The sequence below is a fragment of the Pongo pygmaeus genome, chromosome 2, assembly GCF_028885625.2.
Source record: "Pongo pygmaeus isolate AG05252 chromosome 2, NHGRI_mPonPyg2-v2.0_pri, whole genome shotgun sequence".
NCBI classification, from domain to species: domain Eukaryota; kingdom Metazoa; phylum Chordata; class Mammalia; order Primates; family Hominidae; genus Pongo; species Pongo pygmaeus.
The window spans coordinates 145,609,902-145,633,518 of NC_085930.1; the positions used below are offsets into that span (position 1 = coordinate 145,609,902).

Sequence of the window (23,617 nt, forward strand, 5' to 3'; positions counted from 1 at the left end):
ATGCATTTGCAATAAAAGGTAAATTATATTGCAATACTAGTAAACAATAAAACTATAAAACCATAAAACTTGAAAAATAATATGGTTTCATGGTCTCTTTTAGATACTGCTTTAGGATATTAGAATTTGATGACACTCATTTTCTTTAAAAATGGCCTTTCTTTTTCCTTGATGAAAGATATCACTACTTTTCCATTTATTAAATCATGATTAATCTTGGCTTTGTGTGAGTATATTTGTACAAAAGGGAATGTGTAATTGCACAAAATTTTGAAAGAAAATGTGTGGAAGTGGGGTGTGGTGGGGAGAGAGATTAATTGAACTTCCTGATGTGAAGTTCAGGAAAATGGGGCCTGTGCCTAATCCCTCAGAAAAGCAGTTGGTTGGCAGTAGGGAAGAGTGATGACATCCATTTTCTGTTAGTTGCCTGATCTGGCTCACTGTTTGAAACTTTGGGAGTAACTGTAGAAAAAGAGGCTTTGGGGGTTGATATAGACTGTAACAACAACAACAACAACAACAAAAAACTAATTAAAAAGAAGATAGCTTGAATAAAGAATTGTATGTATTTTCTTGTGGGTAACTGGGTATAGATATTAGACAAAATACAATATATACCATTATTTTTAGCAGTATACTTTTTAAGGTTAGAGGTCTCAAGTAGGCATATTTTGTTTAGCCTTCACAGTGTTTTTTAAACATTTAAATTCATTGCTGATATTTAAATATTAGGATATGTATTATAAAAATTCAGACTTTAGACCATTTAAAATTGGAAGAACTACCAACATTGAGACCCGGTTCCTGCAAGGCAACAATCACAGCTGAGAAGTCACCACTTGTTTAGATTGATGATACACTGTCATTTCCTCTGCCCATCTACCTTTCCACTCTGACACTTGTTTACATTATTCTTTTGGCTCTTGTAGGCATTTGAGTTTGTGGCCTCTCCTTAAAGTTTAGATTAATTCTCATTTGTGTGTTCTTCAATTTTGGGAATTAAGCATGTTATCTCTAAGACAGCTACTGTTAGCTACACCTTGAAAAGGGGTTGGGTGGGTATCTTAGACTTTCTCATGTGTTTCTCTGACTGGAGAGAAGATAGCTCTTGTTCTTCAAATATTTCACTAAAGGACTTGCTGTGGGTGTTAAGAGACTTTTGATTACGCAGGTTTGAATCCTGGCTCTGTTGTTAACTAGATGGATGATATTGGCCAAGTTATTAATAGCTTCTTTGAGACTCAGTTTTCACATCTGTAAAAAGGGTTTGTTTTGAAGAGTAAAGGAGATAATCTATGTAAATAATTTACCATGGTGCCTAGGACTTAGTTAAGTGCTTAGATTTTAACTTTTAGTTTAATATAAAAATACTGATAGAGGGCTTTCAAAATGTTTACTATATGTATTTTTTTTTCTCTTTTAGCCAAATGATTTCTCAGTATCACTAAAAGCACAAGGGAAAAACAAGCATTTTAAAGTCCAACTAAAAGAGACTGTCTACTGCATTGGGCAGCGTAAATTCAGCACCATGGAAGAACTTGTAGAACATTACAAAAAGGCACCCATTTTTACAAGTGAACAAGGAGAAAAATTATATCTTGTCAAGCATTTATCATGATACTGCTGACCAGAAGCGACTGCTGTGTAGCTGTAATTTGTCATGTAATTGAAGACTGAGAAAATGTTGGGTCCAGTCGTGCTTGATTGGAAATTGTTGTTTCTAAATCTATGAGAATTGACAATAAGTATTTTTATTATAACTCAGCCCATACATATATACTGTATATGCAGTGCATCTGCATAGAACAGTTCCTTATCCTTGGCCTTCTGTTTTATTGTTTTTTTCTTTGCTGTTTTCCCTTTGCTTCTAATATTACAGTTTTGTATTTTGTAAACAAAAATCAAATAATGCATATCAGAATCTTTATATGGAAGAAATCCTTTATTGCCTTTCCTTTGTTTCCTTGTAAAGGCACCCTGTTCTGTTATGGTTTTTCATTATATAAAATTATTATATCTATATATGACATATGCTAAAATAAATTTCTTGGAGAGTGTTAATCTTTTCTGTGACTAAATAGCAATAATAAATGGAAAATTAGAAATTATTTCCAGGTATTATATTTGTCACAGGCCATTGTAAATACCAAGTATATTGTGTCTGCCATAATTTTAAAAAATGCATTCATTGTCTTCAGTCGTACAGCAAGACACATGAGACATAGATTAGAAAACATGTTGTACAATTTTAATTTACAACTGTTGGAAATAAAAATCACTTAGTTTTTTTTTCCAGTGCTTCTCCCTCATCTGGTTATTCAAGAAAACAAAACAGTCTCTGAGATATTTAGCTTTTCAAACTGTAAATAGATGCTCTAGTGTTATTTATTGTTTTTAATCCCACTTGTATTATTTTACCAGAGCATCTTGTATTAGGACATGTTATATTTGTGCCAGTGGGAAATAAGTTATGGCCAAGTTTTGCAAAAACAGGAAGCAGTGAGATACTTGTTTTTTTCTCCTCACTAAATATCAGTAATTGTCAGGAATGGTATTACCTATTTTTATTTCCTCTTTTCAGCTTTAAGTTTTGTTGATTGGGACACTAAAACTGATGTATACCTGAGGAAAAAATAGAATGTGCTCATGGTTAGGGAAAATTATATTATTTTTAATTTTTTAATTTGTTTTTTAACCAAGTAGGAATTTGCATGTATGGATAAGAGGCCAATCTGCTTCTGTAGGCTATAGAAGAAAACCAGTTGTATTTTATGGTCATAATTTGTCCCCCTATTATTCTGCAGATTTAAATTTAAGTAAAGTAGCCATCAGTATTTTAACTGAAAAATACTAAAGCCACATAACTGAGTAGGATGTCATATGATACTTTCAACAAATTCCCTAATGCTGCCTAAGCATATGGATGTTTTAATTCTTTGCTGTGTTATAAACAGATATCTAATACACCAGAATTACTGATGGTAAAATTGAAGTTGTGTAACTTGTGAATTTTTTTTATCAATGTTTTAAATATTATTTAAATCTTAAAATCATTTAAAGACTTATGTTGCCACTGGGTGGCAGCCATGGCTTCTCCCACTAAGCAACAGAAGTGACCAAATATAATTAAGACAAATTTTCATCTCTATTACATCTGCTTTTAAAACATTTTAGTTCATATTCTATTATTTTTCTAACTCAGTACTTCTTTGTTGAGGGTAATTATTAGTAGTTAAGTTTTTAATGGAAATAAAAATTATGTATGCTTTACTGTAAAATCAAATGAATATAAATTGAGGAAAACTGTTTAAATTGTTGTAGGATGACTAGTAGTAAACATCATCTTAATTTTTAACATATATTTGATGATGCTTTCCTTTTATTCTCTGTATGTTTCTGGGTTTTTCCCCAGTCTTCCTTATGAAAAAAATGTATGTTTGTAAAAAGAGAACAATTAATGCTTTGCATCACAGACATAAACTATTCATAGTAAACTGCACTGAGCTGATATTAATAGAGCAGACTTTTGAGAAAGTAGGAGTGTAGTAGCACTGGAAACAGAATGCAAATTTCTGTTCCATAATTAGGTTTATTGTAGCTGTAGAGCTCCCAGATAACCCATGTGTGCCAGTAATATCTATTGTGTGCTCTTATTATGGTATAAAAACCTCGCTGGAAGCTACTTATTTTGTACTTAAATATTTTACCAATTTTTAAAAAGTCTTAACCCAACGCTTACACCAGTGACTGTTTTTATAATACTTGAAGTAACTTTAAGAACTGAAAGAACCCCGGAAAACATCTACATAGCTAGATAGTAACAATACTTGTATAAGAAACAAAGTTTCTTTATTCCCAGCCTGGTGTCTGTATCATGACACACTACTCTGTGTATGCTTGGTTTTAGACTAGGAGGAGAGTCCTAGGAAGGGCAATATTACAGAAGTTTTCTTCCACATGAGGAGAATGCCTAGTTTCAAATTTAAATACATGTATCAGTTGGAACCCTGCCTAACTCACTTCTACAAATAACTTCCCCAAAATCTTAGAAGGTTTTTTAGAACATGATATAAGCTTTGGGACAAAAACAAATGCCATTGTGTCCCTTATTTAGTCATAAAACCTTAGGATTCAGCTGAATATATATTCACACATGTATATTACACATATATCACTATACAGTTAACACATGCACCTTGCACTATTAGTGACAATACTGCTAAACAAAATAGGCTTCATGCAATCTATTGCCATTACTAGAAGAATAAATAGGCCTAGCAGATGGGCAACTTGGGTTGTTAGAATAAGGTCATTTTTGCAGAATATGGCACTTAAATTATCTCCAGCTGTAATGTCCTACCATATAATGCAGAGGTTGCATAGAAGTAGGGTTGTCACAGTCTCCGTAGCACCTTTGTGAGAATTCTCTAGGCAGGCCCAGCCCTTCTCTAGAAGTTTGAATTTCACTCCCACCTTGTTGCTGGGGTACCTTCTTCAGGGTACATCTAAACACAGTGGCCTTATACAGAAATGTTGTTCAACCCACAGAGTGCTTTAAAAAATTAATTGCCAACATTTAAAAATTAGGGAGTTTCACATAAAATTCAGACTTCTTGTTTCCCTTTAAAAATGAGAAGCTAATAACGTGAGTTGAATTCCCACAAGTCAACAATCAGCTGGAATCTAGTATGGATGGCCCCCTTATCTTCACCAGTGCACATAGTGAAAAAATTCAAACAGTATAATAAAGTCTTCTTTCAAGTCAAAATAAATAGAGACGAATCTCTGAAACGTTTTATTTGGGAAGCAAGAGTTGTAATTCAGGGCACATACACAGACAGTAGTTTTTGGTATGTCCAAAGAACAGAGAAGATTGGGAGTTTTATTATAAAGAGAAATGTTACATATGTTTTGAAAGAAAACTCATTGGCTCTAGATAAGTTTTTGGGAGGTGGCAAGCTCTGATTGGTGTGTGACAGTGATAGGTAAAACCAGTCTTAGAGTCACAGCAGGTCATTTCAGTAGCTACTAGGTAAAACTGGTCTTAGGGTTTACAGTAGGTTGTTTCAGTAGCTGGGCTTGTGGAAAACTGAGTTCTTGGAGCAGCTGCTATGTCCTTCATGTACTTTTTCCCCTTAGCGCATTGAATCTGATTTGGTTGGGTATGACAATAATTACCCAATTTGTATAATTAACTTTCACACTCCCAACCCTTATCCCCCTAGTTGAGATCTCCAGATGCAGTTTACTCTCCCTATTTTTCCTATAACATGGAAGGTTTTGGGTTTGGAATCTGGAAATTATCATTTTTTTCAGAAACACTCAGTTACATTGTCCAAATCAAGAAATTAGGAGTGTGGCATTACAGTACTACCTAAGTTTTCCATTTTAATACTTTGCTAGAAGATAATGGGTCCTTTATAATCTTGCATTTATATAGAACATTTAACTTTACAAATGGCTTCACAATCAAGGTCACTTTTTTCTTAAAGGACTTTTAATATAGCATAGATGCTATCTTATGTTTTGAACACTACCCTTTTTTTAAAGAATGCCAAATTACTGTTTTTGGAGAAACATTATTAGAAGCATTGGCTTGCTACTCAATTCTGATAGGCTGGTTCTGTTAGTGTTTAGCAAGTTTTTGTGACTCAATTCTCTGCTATCTTTTAAACACTTGACCAGCATGATATGCATGCCCCCACACCCTAATTTCTTGCTGTAACATGACCTAAACCAAATGACTTAGGAACTGAAATTGTTTATTTCTAGTTTACTGATGAGGTGCACCTTGTATCTGAAAGCATACCTAGTTTGCTGAGATTTGTTTAATGAGTAGAACCTAGGTTAGGCTTGGTGGGGTTTTGAACAGAGGAGGAGTTTGAGCTATCAGCCACCTTGTTCACAGAGGGAAATGTTGTAAATTAGTGTCTTTGAGAATATTTCCTGGTGGGTTAAAGTAGATTTCTAAGGTAGTTGCTTTAAATAAATTTCTGTTCTCAGATAATTTATACCTTTAGACTGTGGAGAAACTTTTCAGATAGCCTTCATGAAATTACTGAGACAAAAAGGTGAATTCCAGAATGAGACTCTTAAGTGTTGTCTATTTTAGGCTAAACACAGGAATGGTTATTGATATTTTTTGAGTACTTTTGAAAGAAACAGTAATCATTGAGTAAGGATGGCTTCTGTAGGAGAAGTAATGTCAAACTTGATGTTTTCTAGACTTAATAGGCAAGGGGGATGTTATAGAGAACAAATTCATCAAGGCATGTGATGATGTCAAGATGAAAATTTTTTTTTAATTGTTACATCTCTATATAATTTTATGTTTAAATAGCTTTTGGAGATACTCATAATCAATTTATCCAACCAACTCACCTCAAATATTTTATTGCTGAGCTGAGACTGTTCTAGCAATGTAACAGTGAAGAAAATGGACAAAGTTTTTATAAAACTTATATTTTAGTGATGTGATACGTAATGGAGAAGAGCTCTGAATTAAAATAGAACAGATTGAGGGTGAGGGTGTTAATTTATATAGGATGATAAAAAGAGGCCTCTGATAAAATTGACCTTTGAGTATACTGTGTGCTCCACTTAATAGAATCACTGATGACTACGAACGACCAGTGACTGAATAAAATACAGCAACCAAAATCATTTGAAAATTATGTGGAACTTCACTATTACATTGTTTCTGGTTTTCAGATTTTTGATTTCACTAAAATGGTATTTTATTGAAATGTGGAACATTTAACTACAGAAGGCTATTCTGAATAAACCCTGATTCTCCATTTTAAGAGGAGTTTTTTGGGGGGATGTCAGATAGAAAAAGATAACTACAGAAAGAGGACAGTTTGGCCGACTTAAGGGTTCTAATTGAGCACACTCTAAGGAAACCCTGGAGGTTAAATTCCTGATGACCAGACAATAAACATTTGGGAGGAAATTGAAAAACTGAAGTATTTCAGAAGTGAAAAAGGAATGCAGGAGCCCTGAAAATTAGATTCTAAAAGTGTGTAGAAATTCTACCTGGGGCCGAGCACAGTGACTCAGGCCTGTAATCCCAGCACTCTGGGAGGCCGAGGCAGGGGGATCACATGAGGTCGGGAGTTCAAGACCACCCTGACCAATGTGGAGAAACACCGTCTCTACTAAAAATACAAAATTAGCCAGGCGTGGTGGCACATGCTTGTAATCCCAGCTACTGGGGAGGCTGAGGCAGGAGAATTGCTTGAACCCGGGAGGTGGAGGTTGTGGTGAGCCAAGATCACGCCATTGCACTCCAGCCTGGGCAACAAGAGCAAAACTCCATCTAGAAAAAAAAAAAAAAAATTCCACCTGGAACAGACTTGGTGGAAGCATGAATTAGAAGAGTCTAAGACAAGTGGAATTCCGCTATTTAAATTCCCTGTGTTATTTCTAGAAAGAAAAAATTGAGACACAGTTCCAACTAAATGTCAGAAGTGCTAAAACACAGAACATAGATATCTAAGAATCTTAATGCAAAGGGAAGGAACTATTTTGTGTTAAGTAGGGGAAAGGAAGATTACTGGAATGTGATAGTTGACCACATAGTTCATTCAAGGACACAGGGCCTATCCTGGACTTGCACAACCCTAAGAGTGAGTGCTTCAGATTTTGCGCCCTAGGTGCTTCCCTTAATTTTAGTCCTGGCCCTGCAGGGCACAGAGAGCTTAGGGTTCTCTTCCTTGGCCACAAAACTTCCCATCCCTCCCCACTGCCTCTACCTTTTCATAAAAACCTTTTCTCTGCTTGCTTTTCCTTCCATAATTAAATATCAGAGATTTAAGTGGCAAATAGTGTAATCGAAAAAAAAATCCTATTTCTGAACTGTACTTACCTATAGGAAATAGGTCTATTCTTCCAGCGGTTTATCTTCTGACATGGATGACCCTCCAACTCTGTGGAAGGCACCAGAAATTAACTTGAGAAGTGCAGGAAACAGGATAGAGAATAGTTTTGTTGTGCGTGTTGCATAGACAAGACATTACAATTTCTCTTTCTATAGAGGGGCACCTCAAAGCCAGAAGAGAAAGGCAAAATCAGGGTCAGGGATTATCCAGGAATGTTAGGGGCTAGCAGGTGAGGCACAGCCCTCCAGAAGTCCTCACCCAATGATACAGCCCAGGCAGAGGTGGGTGGTCTGAGTTACTTGTTGGGTCATGACCCAGACTTGAAACGGATTATTGTTCAAAAAATATGACAGGCAGATGGCATTATCTCTCAGTGCCCCTTGAGGTGTGCTGAGCCCAGGGCAGACTCTGTGCAATGGCTTATGAAGGATTGGCAGGCAGTACTGTCTTGCCAGAGCATTGTAGTACTGGACAGGAGTGTCTTGACAGGGACCAATGAGCAGGTGGAGCTAACTAGCCATTGTAACACTTCAAAGTTTCGTAAACAACTCTTTCTCCGACAGCATAGCTAAATGATTCTTATTCTTTCCTCCATTTTCTGTTTACTTTCATTTTCATCTTCTTAATTCAGTCTGTATTCCCCTCTACCTTTCCATCTTTGCTCATATCATTCTCCCAAAAGGAATGATGAACAGTGTGTCTCTCTTCCCCTCCTACCCATATCCAGTTGGTACATCCGGAACTTCATATTGAGGTCTACCTGTTCCCTAAAGCCTTTGCTGATCTCTTGGATCACTCCTCTGTGTCCCTCAGACACATTGAAGCATTCCTTTGATGCTAACTGGGAGGCAGTTAAAGTGAGTGAAAAAAGCTTGGAGTTATGCAGACCTCAGTTGGAATTCCTGTTTCCATCCCTGACTAGCTCTGTGATCTACAGTAAGCTAATTTCCCTGAGCCCTGTGTTCTCACCTGAAAAGTGGAGAATCAAATCATATCTTACCTTGTAAGTTGTATAATATATGGACATGTATATAGTGTGTAGAAACCCTTCAGGACATTCTTGGCAGATAACAGATATCCAGTACACATTGGCTTATATTGTTAACTTTTGACATGCTGGAACTGTGAGCAGAAGTGAACTTAGGAGAGAGGAATCAGGAAGCCAAGATGGAGAACAAAGGTAACATTGGGGACAGATGTTGAGGCCATGTATGAAGCACTCTTAAGAGGAGCAGTGAGAGACTGTACAAGCAGCTAGTGACCAGAGGTCAAAGCACAGATGTGGCCACTGACTCACAGTGCTGGGATTAGGAAAATATGCACCAAGTTTTCTTGACTATGGTGTGGTAAAAAGATATACAGCAATGTTTATTGTATACTTATTTTGTGCCAGATCCTGTTCTAAGTCTCACTTAGTCCTCACAACAGCCCTGAGTCAGATACTATTATAATTGTTTCCAATTTTCAGATGAGAACCGTAAAGCAGATAGTTTAAATGACTTGCCTAAAGAAACACAACTAAAAAGTTGACACCAATCAACCTGAGACAAAGCTTATATACTAGAGACTCCCCTGCTCATATAAGCATCTAAGTTCAAATTTCTCAAGCTGAACATTTGCAGCCTTTTTCTATAGCACCCCCAATCCTGCCTGTCCTGACCACACTCCACCCACTTCATTATTTCACTTGAGGTGCTGCCATCCACCCAGTTACCCAAACTCAGAACCTGAAAGTCATGTTTGGCTCCTCCTCCCCAGCCCTCTTAATGCACTCAATATCCAGGAGCTATCAGTTCTACCTTCTTTATCTTTTGAATTTGGTCATTTCTCTCTACAGACATGAGAAACCTAGTGGAAGCCAACAATATCTGTCACCTGGATCACTACCGTAGCTCCCTCATGGCCCTCCAGCCTTCAATCTGGCCCCCTGTGCTGTTTTCTCCACCGTAGTCACAAACTTTTTAAAGCTCAAATGCAGGGAATGACATGGTCATATTTGAGCTTTGAACCCTTCCTTTGACCTTCATTCCTCTCAGGATAAATTCCAAGCTCCTCAATAAGGCATTCAAAACTCTCTAGAATCCTGTTTCTGTCTGCCATTAAGCCCTATTTCTCGCCATTTCAACCTTGTTCTCGTGTTGCACCAAACTTCTTGTTTCCTAAAAACATTCCTGGCTGATATATTTTTTTTTTTCCAGAGTTTAACACCCAGTCCTGGAGTCACCTCCTCCAGGAAGCTTTCTGTGATCCAAAAACTGGGTTAGATGTTTCTTTTTAGTGATCCTATGTTCCCTTACGAATATTGCTGTCCCTTCATTTTAAAAATTGACTTATTATTATTCCCGTGTCCATCTTCTCCACTAGTTGGGAAATTCTTGTTGAGGCAATGGACTGTTGAATTCCTAAGAACTAGCACATAGCAGGCCTTCAGTGACTGTTTCTTGAATGAATAAATAAATGACCAACTTTCCCAAGGTTACATTATAAGTTCTGAAACTTGAACCAAAATACATTAGAACCCATGTTTATTCCACTATTGTATTTGCACATTAGGGTGGTTAAAGTCCTTCAAGGGCTAAATTTTAAAGGGCTAAATACTATCATAAGGTTTTTCTTCCACCTATTGAAATTGGTTTTAATTTTTCAGTAATACATTCATGTGACTCAGTAATCAAACGATATACAAAGATATTCAGTCAAAAGGTCTTGTTCCCGTTTTTCTCTTCCACCTTTCCAATTCCCACTTTCTCTGCCCCAAGGTAACCAATCTTGTTCATTTCTTATATCTTCTTTTAGTTTTTCTTTTTGCAAATGCATGCATATATGAAGCTATATATTATTCTTTACCCTCCTGACTTTCAGAAAGGTGTTTTAAATTTTTTCAAATATCTCTAGTTTTTCTGAAGTGGGTACATATTAGAAAAAAAGAGCTAGTCAGTACCCAGCTTGAATGAACTCACAGAGAGAAACTTGGAAGAGGACAGCTATTTAATGAGGGAGGGAGATAATCCTGCCTGCTCATTGGCTTTTAGGGAGGTGCAGGGTCCTCTAGGACAGAGCCTGTGGTCCGGGTATCGCTCATAGGCAGATTCTCAAGCTCCCCAAAGTTACGTTTTCTCTGGAACTCTCCTAGGCCACTCCCTGCTGATGCAATATCTGGGTTTGGGCAGAAAGGAGTTGTGCTTCCGAGCCCGCCCTTTCTGAGCTTCCTGGGCCGGCTCTAGAACAATTCAGGCTTCGCTGCGACTCAGACCTCACTTCCAACATATGCATTCTGAAGAAAGATGGCTGAGATGGACAGAATGCTTTATTTTGGAAAGAAACAATGTTCTAGGTCAAACTGAGTCTACCAAATGCAGACTTTCACAATGGTTCTAGAAGAAATCTGGACAAGTCTTTTCATGTGGTTTTTCTACGCATTGATTCCATGTTTGCTCACAGGTAAGTATGAATTAGAATACATCCAATAGTTTGAGCCTTGAATATAGGTGAAGAAGGCAAAAAATACTTTCCCAGGGCCTGGGGTTGAAATATGTGTATGGAATATCTTATATCTGTTTTACAAAAGATTTATCACCTCCTAAACCTCTATTCCCACATCCCAAAGAAAAGGCCTGCATTCTGTTTGGAAATCTCTCTTCTTAATGTCCACACAACAATCTAGAAAGAGAAATCATCAAAATAAATAAAAGCAGAGCTCTGTGCACTTTGTTACTTATCTCATCGTCTGGTTTTAAAGAGTGCAACGTAGTTCTGTCAGACTTACTGTGTGTGTCTTGGAGATGTTAACTATAAGAACAAATTAAAACAAAGATTCTAGCAAAATACACATGAATAAAAAGACAATTTGTGAGCTTAACATTGGATACAAGACTTATAAAAATTGGATTTCTCTCCTGGTCATTGAAGAAAAGGTACTCCATAGCATTCTAAAAAATATTTGGTTTGGGACATTTCTCCTGCCAGTGAGATTACCTAATTTTCTCTGCTCCACTCCTGGTTGCTTGTACCTACCTGCTTTATTGTCTTAAAATTGGAACTCCTTCGCCTTTGATATTTGTTCATGTCAAATCATGTTTAAGAGAAACTTCTAATTTTGATACTCCAAGACATTAGGCACTTTGCAGTGTTGATGGGAGCCTTGAGTACTTTCTCTCTCTCTCTCTCTCTCTCTGTCTCTCTCTGTCTGTCTGTCTCACTCTGTGTGTGTGTGTGTTTTACACAGAACTAATTTAATTATTCTAGTTAGTTTACATCAGGCAACAAATCAGTACTAAGACAATTTGCAAAGGTGTAGAACTGGCTTAAACATCAAATTTATGGTGTTCTTTCCTAGCTTAAAAACCTTCACAGCTCCCAGTTGTTCATCACATGGTGTCCAAATTCTGTTGTCTCTCATCACCCAGCATATTCAGGCCCCACCCTATATTTATTTAACTCTATTTCTCACTACTCCTTAAAAACAAATATGGACTACAAGCAGCTGCTGGCTTAACAGTCAGCATATTATACCTTCATTTCCTCCTCCTGGCCTTTATTGTTATAATTTCCCACCAGAAGCACCATCTTCAGTTTTTCCTTCTACATCTTTCCAAGACCTCTCTTCTTTGACCCCAGGTACTTTAGCTTCAGGTGGTTACTTCTCTTTCCAGCACTGACCTGGAAGGCCAGGGCCTGGGCATCTTTTCTGCTGTCCCCACATCCCCTAGCACAGGCTAAGCATGCTGGTTGTTTGGTTAGTTAGTTGTTGGTTATTTAGTTGTTGGAACAGAAATGTTGCCAAGAAAACATCCCTCCACTAAGCTGAAACGAGAAGATAGGAGGCTGAATGAGAAGAGGAAAGCCCAGCATTTTTCGACTTGACATTTTCTTCAATGACGCCAGTCTTATAAGTCTTTTCTTGAAAACTCCTGTTTTAAATAGATCTGGAGGTGAGTGTGCACTTCTGACACTTATAAACTTACATGGAAAACACACACACACCAAAAAAACTTCAGTGGTGAAATCACAAGGATGTCAGAGCCAGAAAGACCTGTGTGTGAGTTTTGGCTCTGTCACTCACTAGCTCAGGACTCAATCATGTAATGTCAGTTTCCCTTCCTGTGAAATGGTCATAATAGCCACTTTGAGGTTATGAGGGGTTAAATAAGATGACACAAACAAAAGCGCTTTGAAGACTTCAACCTTTCCCCACCCCCAAATGTTAGTTATTATTATCTGTTGGTTATACAGATGGTGGTATCAGTAGATAATTGCTTTAGCTGAGGTTGTCTTTATGCAGTTTTGACCATTTCCTCTGGATTGTGTAGGTGCCTGTGATGAATTCTGCAAATTCTAAATCAACTTCTATTAGTTACTAGATCACTGGACAGATGGGTAGAGTTGTGGCTTTTTTTTTTTTTTTTTTTTTTTTTGACGGAGTCTCGCTCTGTCGCCAGGCTGGAATGCAGTGGTGCGATCTTTGCTCACTGCAATCTCCACCTCCCAGATTCAAGTGATTCTCCTGCCTCAGCCTCCTGAGTAGCTGGGACTACAGGCACACGCCACCACTCCCAGCTAATTTTTGTATTTTTAGTAAAGACTAGGTTTTACCATGTTGCCCAGGATAGTCTCGATCTCTTGACCTTGTGATTTGCCCACCTCGGCCTCCCAAAGTGCTGGGATTACAGGCATGAGCCACCGCAACCGGCCATGGCTGTCTTTCGTAGAAATCATTTGCCTTGTCCTATCCCTCCCAAATAATAGTGTGTGATTCAGAAAGCTGATTATGCTACCAATAGTAATAATAACAATGACAATCACAACTGCTATTTCTGAGTACACATTGTGCCTTCAGTTAGCAAAAATGTTATCTTGACTTCTCACATGAATCCTGCAAGTTAGGTGTTATCCCCATTCCACACATTAGGGATAGAGACTAAGAGAAGTTCAGTTATTTGTCCAAGTACCTATATCTAGTAAGTGCAAGAATTGGGATTTGATGATGGTTTGGTCTGCTCCAGAGCCTGTGCCCTTTATATATCTCTGCAGAAAAAGCTGAGACATTAAAACAAGGTAGAAGAATGGAGGAGGGACAAAGGAAAGGAAATAAAGAAGATGGTGCTACCTTTTCTAATGCATTAGCCTTAAAGGCTGATAGAGGTAAAGGTGGCAGAAGAGGATCCAAATAAAGGGAGTGGACATCAGGCCCACTGAGTGTCCTTCAGAGAAGAGATGCAAAGATTTTTGCCTGGAAAGGTTGCCCCAGGGCTTTATGGTGGGTAGCCTTCATGCTGCTTCCCTTGGACTGACTCACTCAAGGTTTTATGAAATAGGTGTTCAGCAGCAAAAAGGGTCTAATTTAAAGACGAATGAGGGATTAAGAAAAGAATTAGACCTAGGCTAATTTCCCCAAGGAAGCCAAAGCTTAATTTACTTGTTCAACTTTCATTCTTTTAACACCATTTATGTACCAGGTTCTGGGATGTGTGCTGGTTAGAGAGATTTTAAAAACTTATCTTCAGGGAGCCTAAGAGCCTGCTGGGAAGTACACTAAAGTCTTTGGCATTTGGGAATTTAACAAAATTTTAACTATTCTTTAGCCACCAGAAGTAAAGTCTAGATTTGTGGTTCCCAACCTCAAATGCACATTGGAATCACCTGGGGAACTTTTTAAAAGCTAAATTCCGTGACTTCACAGCTAGAGATTCTGAGTTAATCTAGGGTGCTGTCTGGATGTTGGGACTTTTTCAGAACAATGTGGGTGGGGCTCCTTAGAGAAGTGATTGATTCCAGGGCTGGGCAGGGAAAAAACAAGATGAGACAAGAGCATTTTGTGGTAAGTAATGAAGTGATTAAAAAAGGTTGAGGGCCTAAGTTAACAGTTAACATAGTATCCTGGATTGGAGCCTGGGATGGAAGAAAGACCTTAGTGGAAAAACTAGTGAAATTCAAATAAAGTCTGGAGTTTAGTTAATGATAATGTGCGAATATTGGCTTTTTAGTTTTGACAAATGTATTATGGTTACATAAAATGTTAGCATTCAGGGAAGTTGGGTGAAGGATATATAGGAATGCTGTGTACTATCTCTACAATTATTCTGTAAATCTAAAATTATTCCAAAAATTTAAAAATCTATTAATAAAAATAACATGAGTAAAACGGGTGGGAACAAGTTAAAAGGGCACAGGCAGCTTGAAAGTGTTCCCACTGGCCAAAAGCTAGAACAATTTGAATAACAAAATAACAATAGTGTTGGACTTTACAGAATAAATTAAAATATCCATGAGTCCATATCAGTAAAAATAAATAATTGAATAAATAAATGGTGGAGAAGGAACAGCTCTTCCTAACGAAAAAGTACAATTAAATAAAATATCACTACTAGGATATCACAGCAATAATTGTTACAAGAAATATCCATCAGTAGATGTTAATAGGTGAAAATTTGAGGAGAAATGGAATATTTGCACAGTCTCAAAGCATCTCCCCCAAGGTATTTATTAACTATACAGGGGAAAATGGTAGCTTTACAGTAGAGACACTTTCTTAACCAAGTGATCAGGGCAGTTAACATCACCAGTAATAAGATGTATTGATATCATGTACTCCCTGTGAGTGTCTGGAAAAAATTTGTAACCTCAATCAAATCACGTGAAAATATCAGACGAAACCAAACTGAGATACGTTCTACAAAACAACTGACCAGTACTCCTAAAAAATGTCAAGGTCGGCCAGGCGTGGTGGCTCATGCCTGTAATCCCAGCACATTTGGAGGACAAGGCAGGTGGATCACAAGGTCAGGAGATCGAGACCATCCTGGCCAATATGGTGAAACCCCATCTTTACTAAAAATACAAAAATTAGCCAAGTGTGGTGGCATGCGCCTGTAGTCCCAGCTACTTGGGAGGCTGAGGCAGGAGAATCGCTTGAACCTGGGAGGCAGAGGTTGCAGTGAGCTGAGATTGCGCCACTGCACTCCAGTCTGGCAACAGAGCAAGACTCCATCTCAAAAAAAAAAAAAAAAAAAAAAAAAGTCAAGATAATTAAAAAAGACAAAGACAAACTGAAAACAGTTTGGGGGAGACTAACTAGACATGACAGCTAAATGAAAATCCTGAATTGGATTTTGGCCCCAAAAAAAAAAAAGCATTAGGGGAAAAACTGATGAAATTTGATTAAATACTGAAGCTTAGTTAATAATATTGCATTAATATTAATATCTTAATTTTCTATAATTGTGCTATGGTTAATATACGTAGGGCTGAGTGAAGAGTATATGAGAGCTCTCTGTATTATTTTGCAACTCTTCTGAAAGTCTGAAATTATTTCCAAATATAGTTAATCTGTTCATCATTTCACTGAGCTAACATCAAGATATGGGCAGGACTACATTCCTTATGGAGGTTTTAGAGAATCTGTTTCCCCCTTCTATGGTATGAATGTACTACAGTTTGTCTAACCATTCATCTGTTGAAGGACATCTGAGCTGATTCCAGCTTGACTATGAATATTTGTGTGCAGGTCTTATGTGATGTAAAGTTTTCATTTCTCTGAGATAAATGCCGAAGAGTGTAATTGCTAGATCATATAGTAACTACATGTTTAGTTTTACAAGAAACTGCCAAACTATTTTGAAAAAGAGTATCATTTTACATTCCTACCAACAATGTATAAGTGATCCACTTGCTCTGTATCCTTGCCAGCATTTGGTTTTGTAACTTTAAAAACTTTTAGCCATTCTGATAACTGTGTAATGCTATCTCATTGTGATTTTAATTTGGATTTCCCTAATAGCTCATAGTGTGCTTATTTGCCATCTATATATCCCCTTTGGTGAAATGTCTATTCATGTCCTTTGCCTATTTTTAAATTGGATTGTTTGATTTTTCTACTGCTGAGTTTTGAGAGTTTTTTATGTGTTCTAGATACTAGTTCTTTGTGAGATAGTGGTTTGCAATTTTTTTTTCCACTTTGCAACTTGTCATCTCATCCTCTTAACATGGGCTTTTGCATAGCAAAAGTTTTTAATTTTGATAAAATTAAAATCATGTTTTTTTCTTTTATGGATTTTGCTTTTGGTGTCACATCTGAGAACTTTTTGCCTAGCCCTGAAAATTTTCTCCTGTTTTTCCCTAAAAGTTTTAGAGTTTTATATTTTACATTTTTTTTGCACAAGGTGTGAGGTTTAGATTGAGGTTTTTGTTTGTTTGTTTGTTTGTTTGCCTGCAGATATCCGATTGTTCCAGTATTATTTGTTTAAAGCGTTTTTTTTTTTTTTTTTTTTAGACAGGGTCACACTCTGTCACCCCAGGCTAGAGTGCAATGCCACAATCACAGCTCACTGCGGTCTCAACCTCCTGGATTCAGGTGACTTTCCACCTTAGCCTCTGAAGTAGCTGGGACTGTATTAGCTAAGACCACCACCCCTGGCTAATTTTTGTATTTTTTTATAGAGATAGGGTTTTGCCATATTGCCCAGGCTGGTCTCGAACTCCTGAGCTCAAGTGATTCACCTGCCTCAGCCTCCCAAAGTTCTGGGATTACAGGTGTGAGCTGCCATGCCGGGCCTAGAAGCCTATTGGATTTTAGGATTACTTTTGTCTGGAATTGTCAAAAAGCAGTTGAGCACATTTGTGTGGATTTATTTCTGGAATCTCTATTCTGTTTCATTGATCTTGGTTCTATTCCTTTGCCAATTAAAAAATACATAGTTTTAATTACTGTAAGTCTTGGATTGGATAGATCGGTTCCTCTCACTTTATAATTAAAATGGTTTTAGTTATTCTAGTTTCTTTGTTTCCTTCCTTCCTTCCTTCCTTTCTTTTTTTTAGATGGAGTCTCGCTCTGTCATCCAGGCTGGAGTGCAGTGGTGCAATTTCAGCTCACTGCAACCTCCGCCTCCCAGGTTCAAGCAATTCTCCTGCCTCAGCCTCCCCAGTAGCTGGGACTACAGGCATGTGCCACCACACCAGGCTAATTTTTTGTATTTTTAGTAGAGATGGGGTTTCACTGTGTTAGCCAGGATGGTCTTGATCTCCTGACCTCGTGATCCGCCCGCCTCGGCCTCCCAAAGTGCTGGGATTACAGGCGTGAGACACTGTGCCTGGCCTTATTTTCTATTTTCTTTATTTCCCATGGGGTAAATGTGAAATATTGTTACATGTATATAATGTATAGTGATAAAGTCAGGGTACTTAGGAGAGTCATCACCTGAGTACAATACATTTTTGTTGACTATAGATAACCCTACTCTGCTATCAGGCGTTGAATTTATTCCTTCTAACTATATGTTTTGTTTTGTTTTTTTGAGACGGAGTGTCACTCTGTTGCCCAGGCTGGAGTGCAATGGCACCATCTTGGCTCACTGCAACCTCTGCCTCCCAGGTTCTGGTGATTCTCCTGCCTCAGTCTCCCAAGTAGCTGGGACTATGGGCATGTGCCACCACGCCCGGCTAATTTTTGTATTTTTAGTAGAGATGGGATTTCACCACGTTGGCCAGGCTGGTCTTGAACTCCTGACCTCAAGTGATCTGCCCACCTTGACCTCCCGAAGTGCTGGGATTACAGGTGCGAGCCACCACACCCGGCCACTTCTATCTAACTGTATGTTTTTACCATTTAACCTACTTCTCTTCATCCTCCCCACTTCCACCCACTCACTCTTCCCAGTTTCTGTTATCTGTCTTTTCACTCCCTACCTCTGTATAATAAAATCGTTTAGCTCCCACATATAAGTGAGAACATATGATATTTGTCTTTTTGTGTCTGGCTTATTTCACTTAAGATACAATTCAATTCACATTGCTGCCAATGACATGATTCCTTTCTTTTTATGACTGAATAAATAGTATTCCATTGTGTATATGTACCACATTTTCTTTATCCGTTCATCCATTGATGGACACTTAGGTTGATTTCATACCTTTGCTATTGTGAATAATGCTGCAATAAACATGAAAAGGGAGGTTTCCCTTTGACATATTGATTTATTTTCCTTTGGGTAGATACCCAGTAGTGGGGTGGTTGGATGGAATGGTAATTCTATTATTAGTTTTTTGAGAAATCTCCATACTGTTTTCCATAGTGGCTGTACTAGTTTACATTCCCACCAACAGTGTGTAAGAGTTCCCTTTTCTCTGCATCCTCTTCAACATTTGTTATTTTTTATCTTTTTAGTAATAGCCATTCTGACCTGGGGTAAGATGACATCTCATTGAGGTTTCAACTTGCATTTCTCTGATGGTTAGTGATATTGAACATTTTTTCATATATCTGTTGGCCATTTGTATATCTTCTTTTGAGAAATGTCTATTCATGTCCTTAGCCCACTTTGGGGGATTTGTTTTTTAGTGTTGTTATTTGAGTTTTTTGTATATTCTGGATATTACTCTGTTGTTGGATGAATAGTTTGCAAATATTTTCTCCCATTCAACAGATTGTCTCTTTACTCGGCTGATTGTTTCCTTTGCTGTGCAGAAGCTTTTTAGTTTAATACAGTCCCATTTGTCTCTGATTTTTGCAATAGTCTCAGGAGGATTGATATTAGTTCTTTGTATGTTTGGTAGAATTCAGCTGTGAATCCATCTAATCCTGGGCTTTTCTTTGTTGGGAGACTTCTTATTATTGATTCAATCTTGCTACTCATTATCCATTGTTAAGGTTTTCTTTTTCTTCCTGATTCAATCTTGGTAGGTTGTATGTGTCCAGGAATTATCCATTTCTTCTAGGTTTTCCAGTTTGTCAGCTTATAGTTGTTCATAACAGTCTCTGATGATTTTATGTGGTATCAGTTGTAACATCTCCTTTTTAATTTCTGATATTCTTTATTTGGGTTTCCTCTCTTCTTGGTTAGTCTAGCTAGTGGTTTTAAGATTAACTTTGTTAATCTTTTTGAAGAAAAATTTTTTTTTCATTTTCTTGACCCTTTGTATTTTTTTTTAGTCTCTATTCCATTAAGTTCTGCTCTGATCTTTATTATTTCCTTTTTTCTTCTAATTTTGGGTTTGCTTTATTCTTGCTTTTCCAGTTCCTTGAGGTGCATTGTTAGATTGTTAATTTTTAATCTTTCTACTTTTTCAATGTAAGCATTTATTGATATAAACGTCCCTCTTATTACTGCTTTTGATATATCCCATAGATTTTGCTATGTTGTGTTTGATTTTTATTTGTTTCAAGAAATTTTAAAATTTCCATGTTAGTTTCTTTGTTGACCCAATGGGCATTCAAGATCATGTTGTTTAATTTCCATGTACTTAAACTGGACTTTAGACCAGTTTAAGTTTTTCTTGGTATTGATTTCTAGTTTTATTCCATTGTGGTCTGAGAAGATACTTGACAGGATTTTGATTTTTAAAAATTTGTTGGCTGGGCACAGTGTCTCACTCCTGTAATCCCAGCACTTTGGGAGGCCAAGGTGGGCGGATCACAAGGCCAGGAGATTGAGACCATCCTGGCTAACAGGGTGAAACCCTGTCTCTACTAAAAATACAAAAAAAATAAAATAAAATAAAATTAGCCAGGCATGGTGGCGCGTGCCTGTAATCCCAGCTACTCAGGAGGCCGAGGCAGGAGAATTGCTTGAAACCGGGAGGCGGAGGTTGCGGTGAATCTCAAAAAAAAAAATTGTTGACACTTGTTTTGTGACCTAACATATGGTTTACTCTGGAGAATATTCCACGGGCTGATGAAAAGAATATATATTCTACAGTTGTTGGATATAATGTTCTGTAAATATCTGTTAGGTCCATTTGGTCTAAAGTCCGGTTTAAGTGCAATGTTTCTTTGTTGATTTTCTGTCCAGATGATCTGTCTAATGCTGAGAGTGGGGTGTTAAAGTCCCCCGTCCCCAATCAGTATATTGTAGTCTTTCTCTTTAGATCTCGTAATATTTGCTTTAAGACTCGGTGCTCCAGTACGGGGTGCATATATATTTAGAATTGTTATATCTTCTTGCTGGATTGATCCATTTATCACTATATAGTAACCTTCTTTGTCTTTTTTTAATTGCTTTTGACTTTAAGTCTATCTTGTTTGATATAAGTATAGCTACTTCTCCTTGCTTTTGGTTTTCATTTGTGTGGGATATATTTTTCCATCCCTTTTAGTCCATATATGTCTTTGCTGGTAAGGTGAATTTCGTGTAAGCAGCATATAGTTGGAACTTTTTTTTTTCATTTATTCAGCCATTTTATATCTTTTAAATGGAGAATTTAATCCACTTATATTCAAGGTTATTAATGATATGTGAGGTTTTTTTCCTGTCATATTGTTAATTTTTTTCTGTTTGTTTGACATATTATTTAGTGTTTTCTTTTTCTCCTATTATTCATTGTGTTTTGGTGGATTTCTGTAGTGGTACCATTTGAGTCCTTTCTCTTTCTCGTTTGTGTGACTGCTTTACCAGTGAGTTTTATACTTTCATGTGATTTCATAATGGTAAATATTATTCTTTCACTTTCAGGTTTAGGACTCCCTTGAACATTTCTTGTATGTCTGGTCTAGTGGTAACAAATTCCCTCAATATTCGTTTGTCTGTTAAAGGCTATTTCACCTTGATTTATGAAGGATAATTTTGCCAGATGTGATATTCTTGGCTAGCAGGTTTTTCTTTTTTTCCTTTCAGCACTTTAAATATATCATTCCATTCTCTTCTGACCTGTGCGATTTCTGCTGAGAAATCCACTGATGGGGGTTCCATCAGACTAGATGCTTTTTTTCTAGCTGTTTTTAGGATTTGGTCTTTATCTTTGACTTCAGACAGTCTAACTATAATGACCAATTTACATTGTATCTCTCTGGACATCATGAGCCTTCTATAACTAGATGTCTAAATATCTTGCTAGACATAGGATGTTTTAATATATTATTTGGTTAAATAGGCTTTTTACTCCTTTTGTTCTTTCTTTCCCCTTAGGGATACTGATAATACATAAATTCAATTGCTTTGTGTTATCTCAAATGTCACGAAGCTTTTGCTCACTCTTTTTAAAAACTTTTGACTGGATTATTTCAAAAGACCTGTCTTCAAGTTCTGAGATTCTTTTTCCTGCTTGATCTAGTCTATTGTTGAAGCTTTCAAATGTATTTTGTATTTCTTTCAATGAGTGTTCAGTTTCAGAATTTCTATTTGGTTCTTTTAAAAAATATCTATCTCTTTGGAAATTTCTCATTTATATTCTGAATTGTTTTTCTGATTTCTTTTTATTGTTTTTCCAAATTCTCTTGTATCCCACTGAGCTTCTTTAATATCAACATGTTTAATTCCTTCTCTGGGATTTCAAAAATTTCTTTTTGATTAAGGTCTATTGCTGGAGAATTGTGTTCCTTTGGAGATGTCATGTGTCCTTGCCTTTTCATGTTTCTTGTGTTCTTATGTTGATATCTGCACATCTGATATAACAGTTTCTTCTTCCCATTTTTGAATTTACTTCCGTAGAGGAGGATGTTTTCCTGAAGATGTATCTATGGTGTTAATTGGCTACAGCATTTGGCATTTATTTATTTATTTTTATTTTTATTTATTTATTTTTTTGAAATGGAGTCTCGCTGTCTTGCCAGGCTGAAGTGCAGTGGTGCAATCTCGGCTCACTGCAACCTCTGCCTTCCAGGTTCAAGCAATTCTCCTGCCTTAGCCTCCCGAGTAGCTGGGACTACAGGCACACACCACCATGCCCAGCTAATTTTTGTGTTTTTAGTAGAGATGGGGTTTCACCATGTTAGCCAGGATGGTCTTGATCTCTTGACCTTGTGATCCACCTGCCTCTGCCTCCCAAAGTGTTGGGATTACAGGCATGAGCCACTGCGCCTGGCCCATTTTTGCTTTTATTCTGGGTACTTTGGCTGCAGCGTTAGTAGTATCTGTGATTTCTTCAGTGGGTTAGGGTACAGTTATTGGAGTCTGTGGTGAAGTTGTGCTGTGGGATGCCAGGTGGGCCAGTCTACAGGCCCCAGTTGTGGCAGTGGTGGTCTGAGTATGCCTATCCTTATTTCCCAGGGTTGTGTATGCTGGCACTGGTGTTGGTGGTTACCAGCATGCTGATTCTCGGGCCTCCACATGGCTTGCTTGGATGCTGGCAGTGGTAGTGGTGGACTGGGCAAGCAGGTGTGTTCTTGGGGCCCTGGACAGCTAGCGTGGCACAAGTTATGGCAGTAGCAGTGGCAGGATAATTATCTGGGTTCCGAGAGTTGTCCTTTTATGATGGCAGTGGGTGTGATAGGCTGTGTAGGACAGTCTCCAGGACTGCAGGTGGTACTTGCGAGTAGGTGCCAACTGAGGTGATGGCAGCTGAGAGTTTAGGCTCAACCTCAGGACCCCAGAAGGAGTACTCAGGTGCCCAAGGTGCCCTTGTCACCCTCCAAGGCCCCGGGCTACGTGCTGTGTCTCAGAGAAGGGGTGAAGCTGGGTTAGGTGGGCTTGTGCTCAGGCCCTTCAATGGTGGGAGCGGGCAGCAGTCATGGTGGGTAGGGGTCAGGGCAATCCTCCGGTCTCAGGTGGAATGCATGGGTGAGGAGTGGTAGTAGCCACGCTGAGGTCCTCCCACTGGAGAAGGTGGGGCTGACCTCTGTGGCTACAGCCTGGGCCAGTAGGTGGGGAATATGCACCTGTCTCATGCTTCAGCCCTGGCGGGGCTTACCCCCAGCCCTGGCAGCAGCCGGCCACACCTAGCTTGAGCCCTTACCTTGCTGCAGGAGCCCCCACCCTGCTTGTGACTAACTCCCAGTGGCAACTTGTGCCTGTTTTCATCCCAGTCTCAGT

General features: G+C 38.0%; 2 protein-coding genes and 1 long non-coding RNA gene across 14 annotated transcripts in view; 2 read left to right on the forward strand and 1 right to left on the reverse strand.

The window, feature by feature from the left end:
- The window catches only part of NCK1 (NCK adaptor protein 1), a 100,427-nt gene extending 98,132 nt beyond the window's left edge, over positions 1-2,295 (forward strand). For all 7 annotated transcript variants that reach the window (XM_054482552.2, XM_054482554.2, XM_063662197.1 and 4 more), the window contains one exon: positions 1,424-2,295. In XM_054482552.2, the coding sequence (XP_054338527.1) occupies positions 1,424-1,618 (195 nt within the window). In that variant the 3' untranslated portion in view covers positions 1,619-2,295. The remainder of the gene's footprint in view (positions 1-1,423) is intronic.
- LOC129033677 (uncharacterized) overlaps positions 1-23,617 on the reverse strand; it is a 43,484-nt gene that overhangs the window by 14,230 nt on the left and 5,637 nt on the right. The window contains exon 2 of the long non-coding RNA XR_008501651.1: positions 7,868-7,928. This is a non-coding gene — a long non-coding RNA (uncharacterized LOC129033677). The remainder of the gene's footprint in view (positions 1-7,867; positions 7,929-23,617) is intronic.
- Positions 10,080-23,617, forward strand: part of IL20RB (interleukin 20 receptor subunit beta) — a 48,019-nt gene continuing 34,481 nt past the window's right edge. For 2 of the 6 annotated variants that reach the window (XM_054482558.2, XM_054482561.2), the window contains exon 1: positions 10,080-11,321. In XM_054482558.2, coding sequence (XP_054338533.1) covers positions 11,234-11,321 — 88 coding nt within the window. In that variant the 5' untranslated portion in view covers positions 10,080-11,233. Of the gene's footprint in view, positions 11,322-12,693; positions 12,812-17,153; positions 17,230-23,617 lie in introns of those variants that run through there. The other 4 variants (XM_054482557.2, XM_054482559.2, XM_054482562.2 and 1 more) reach the window with 2 other exon arrangements.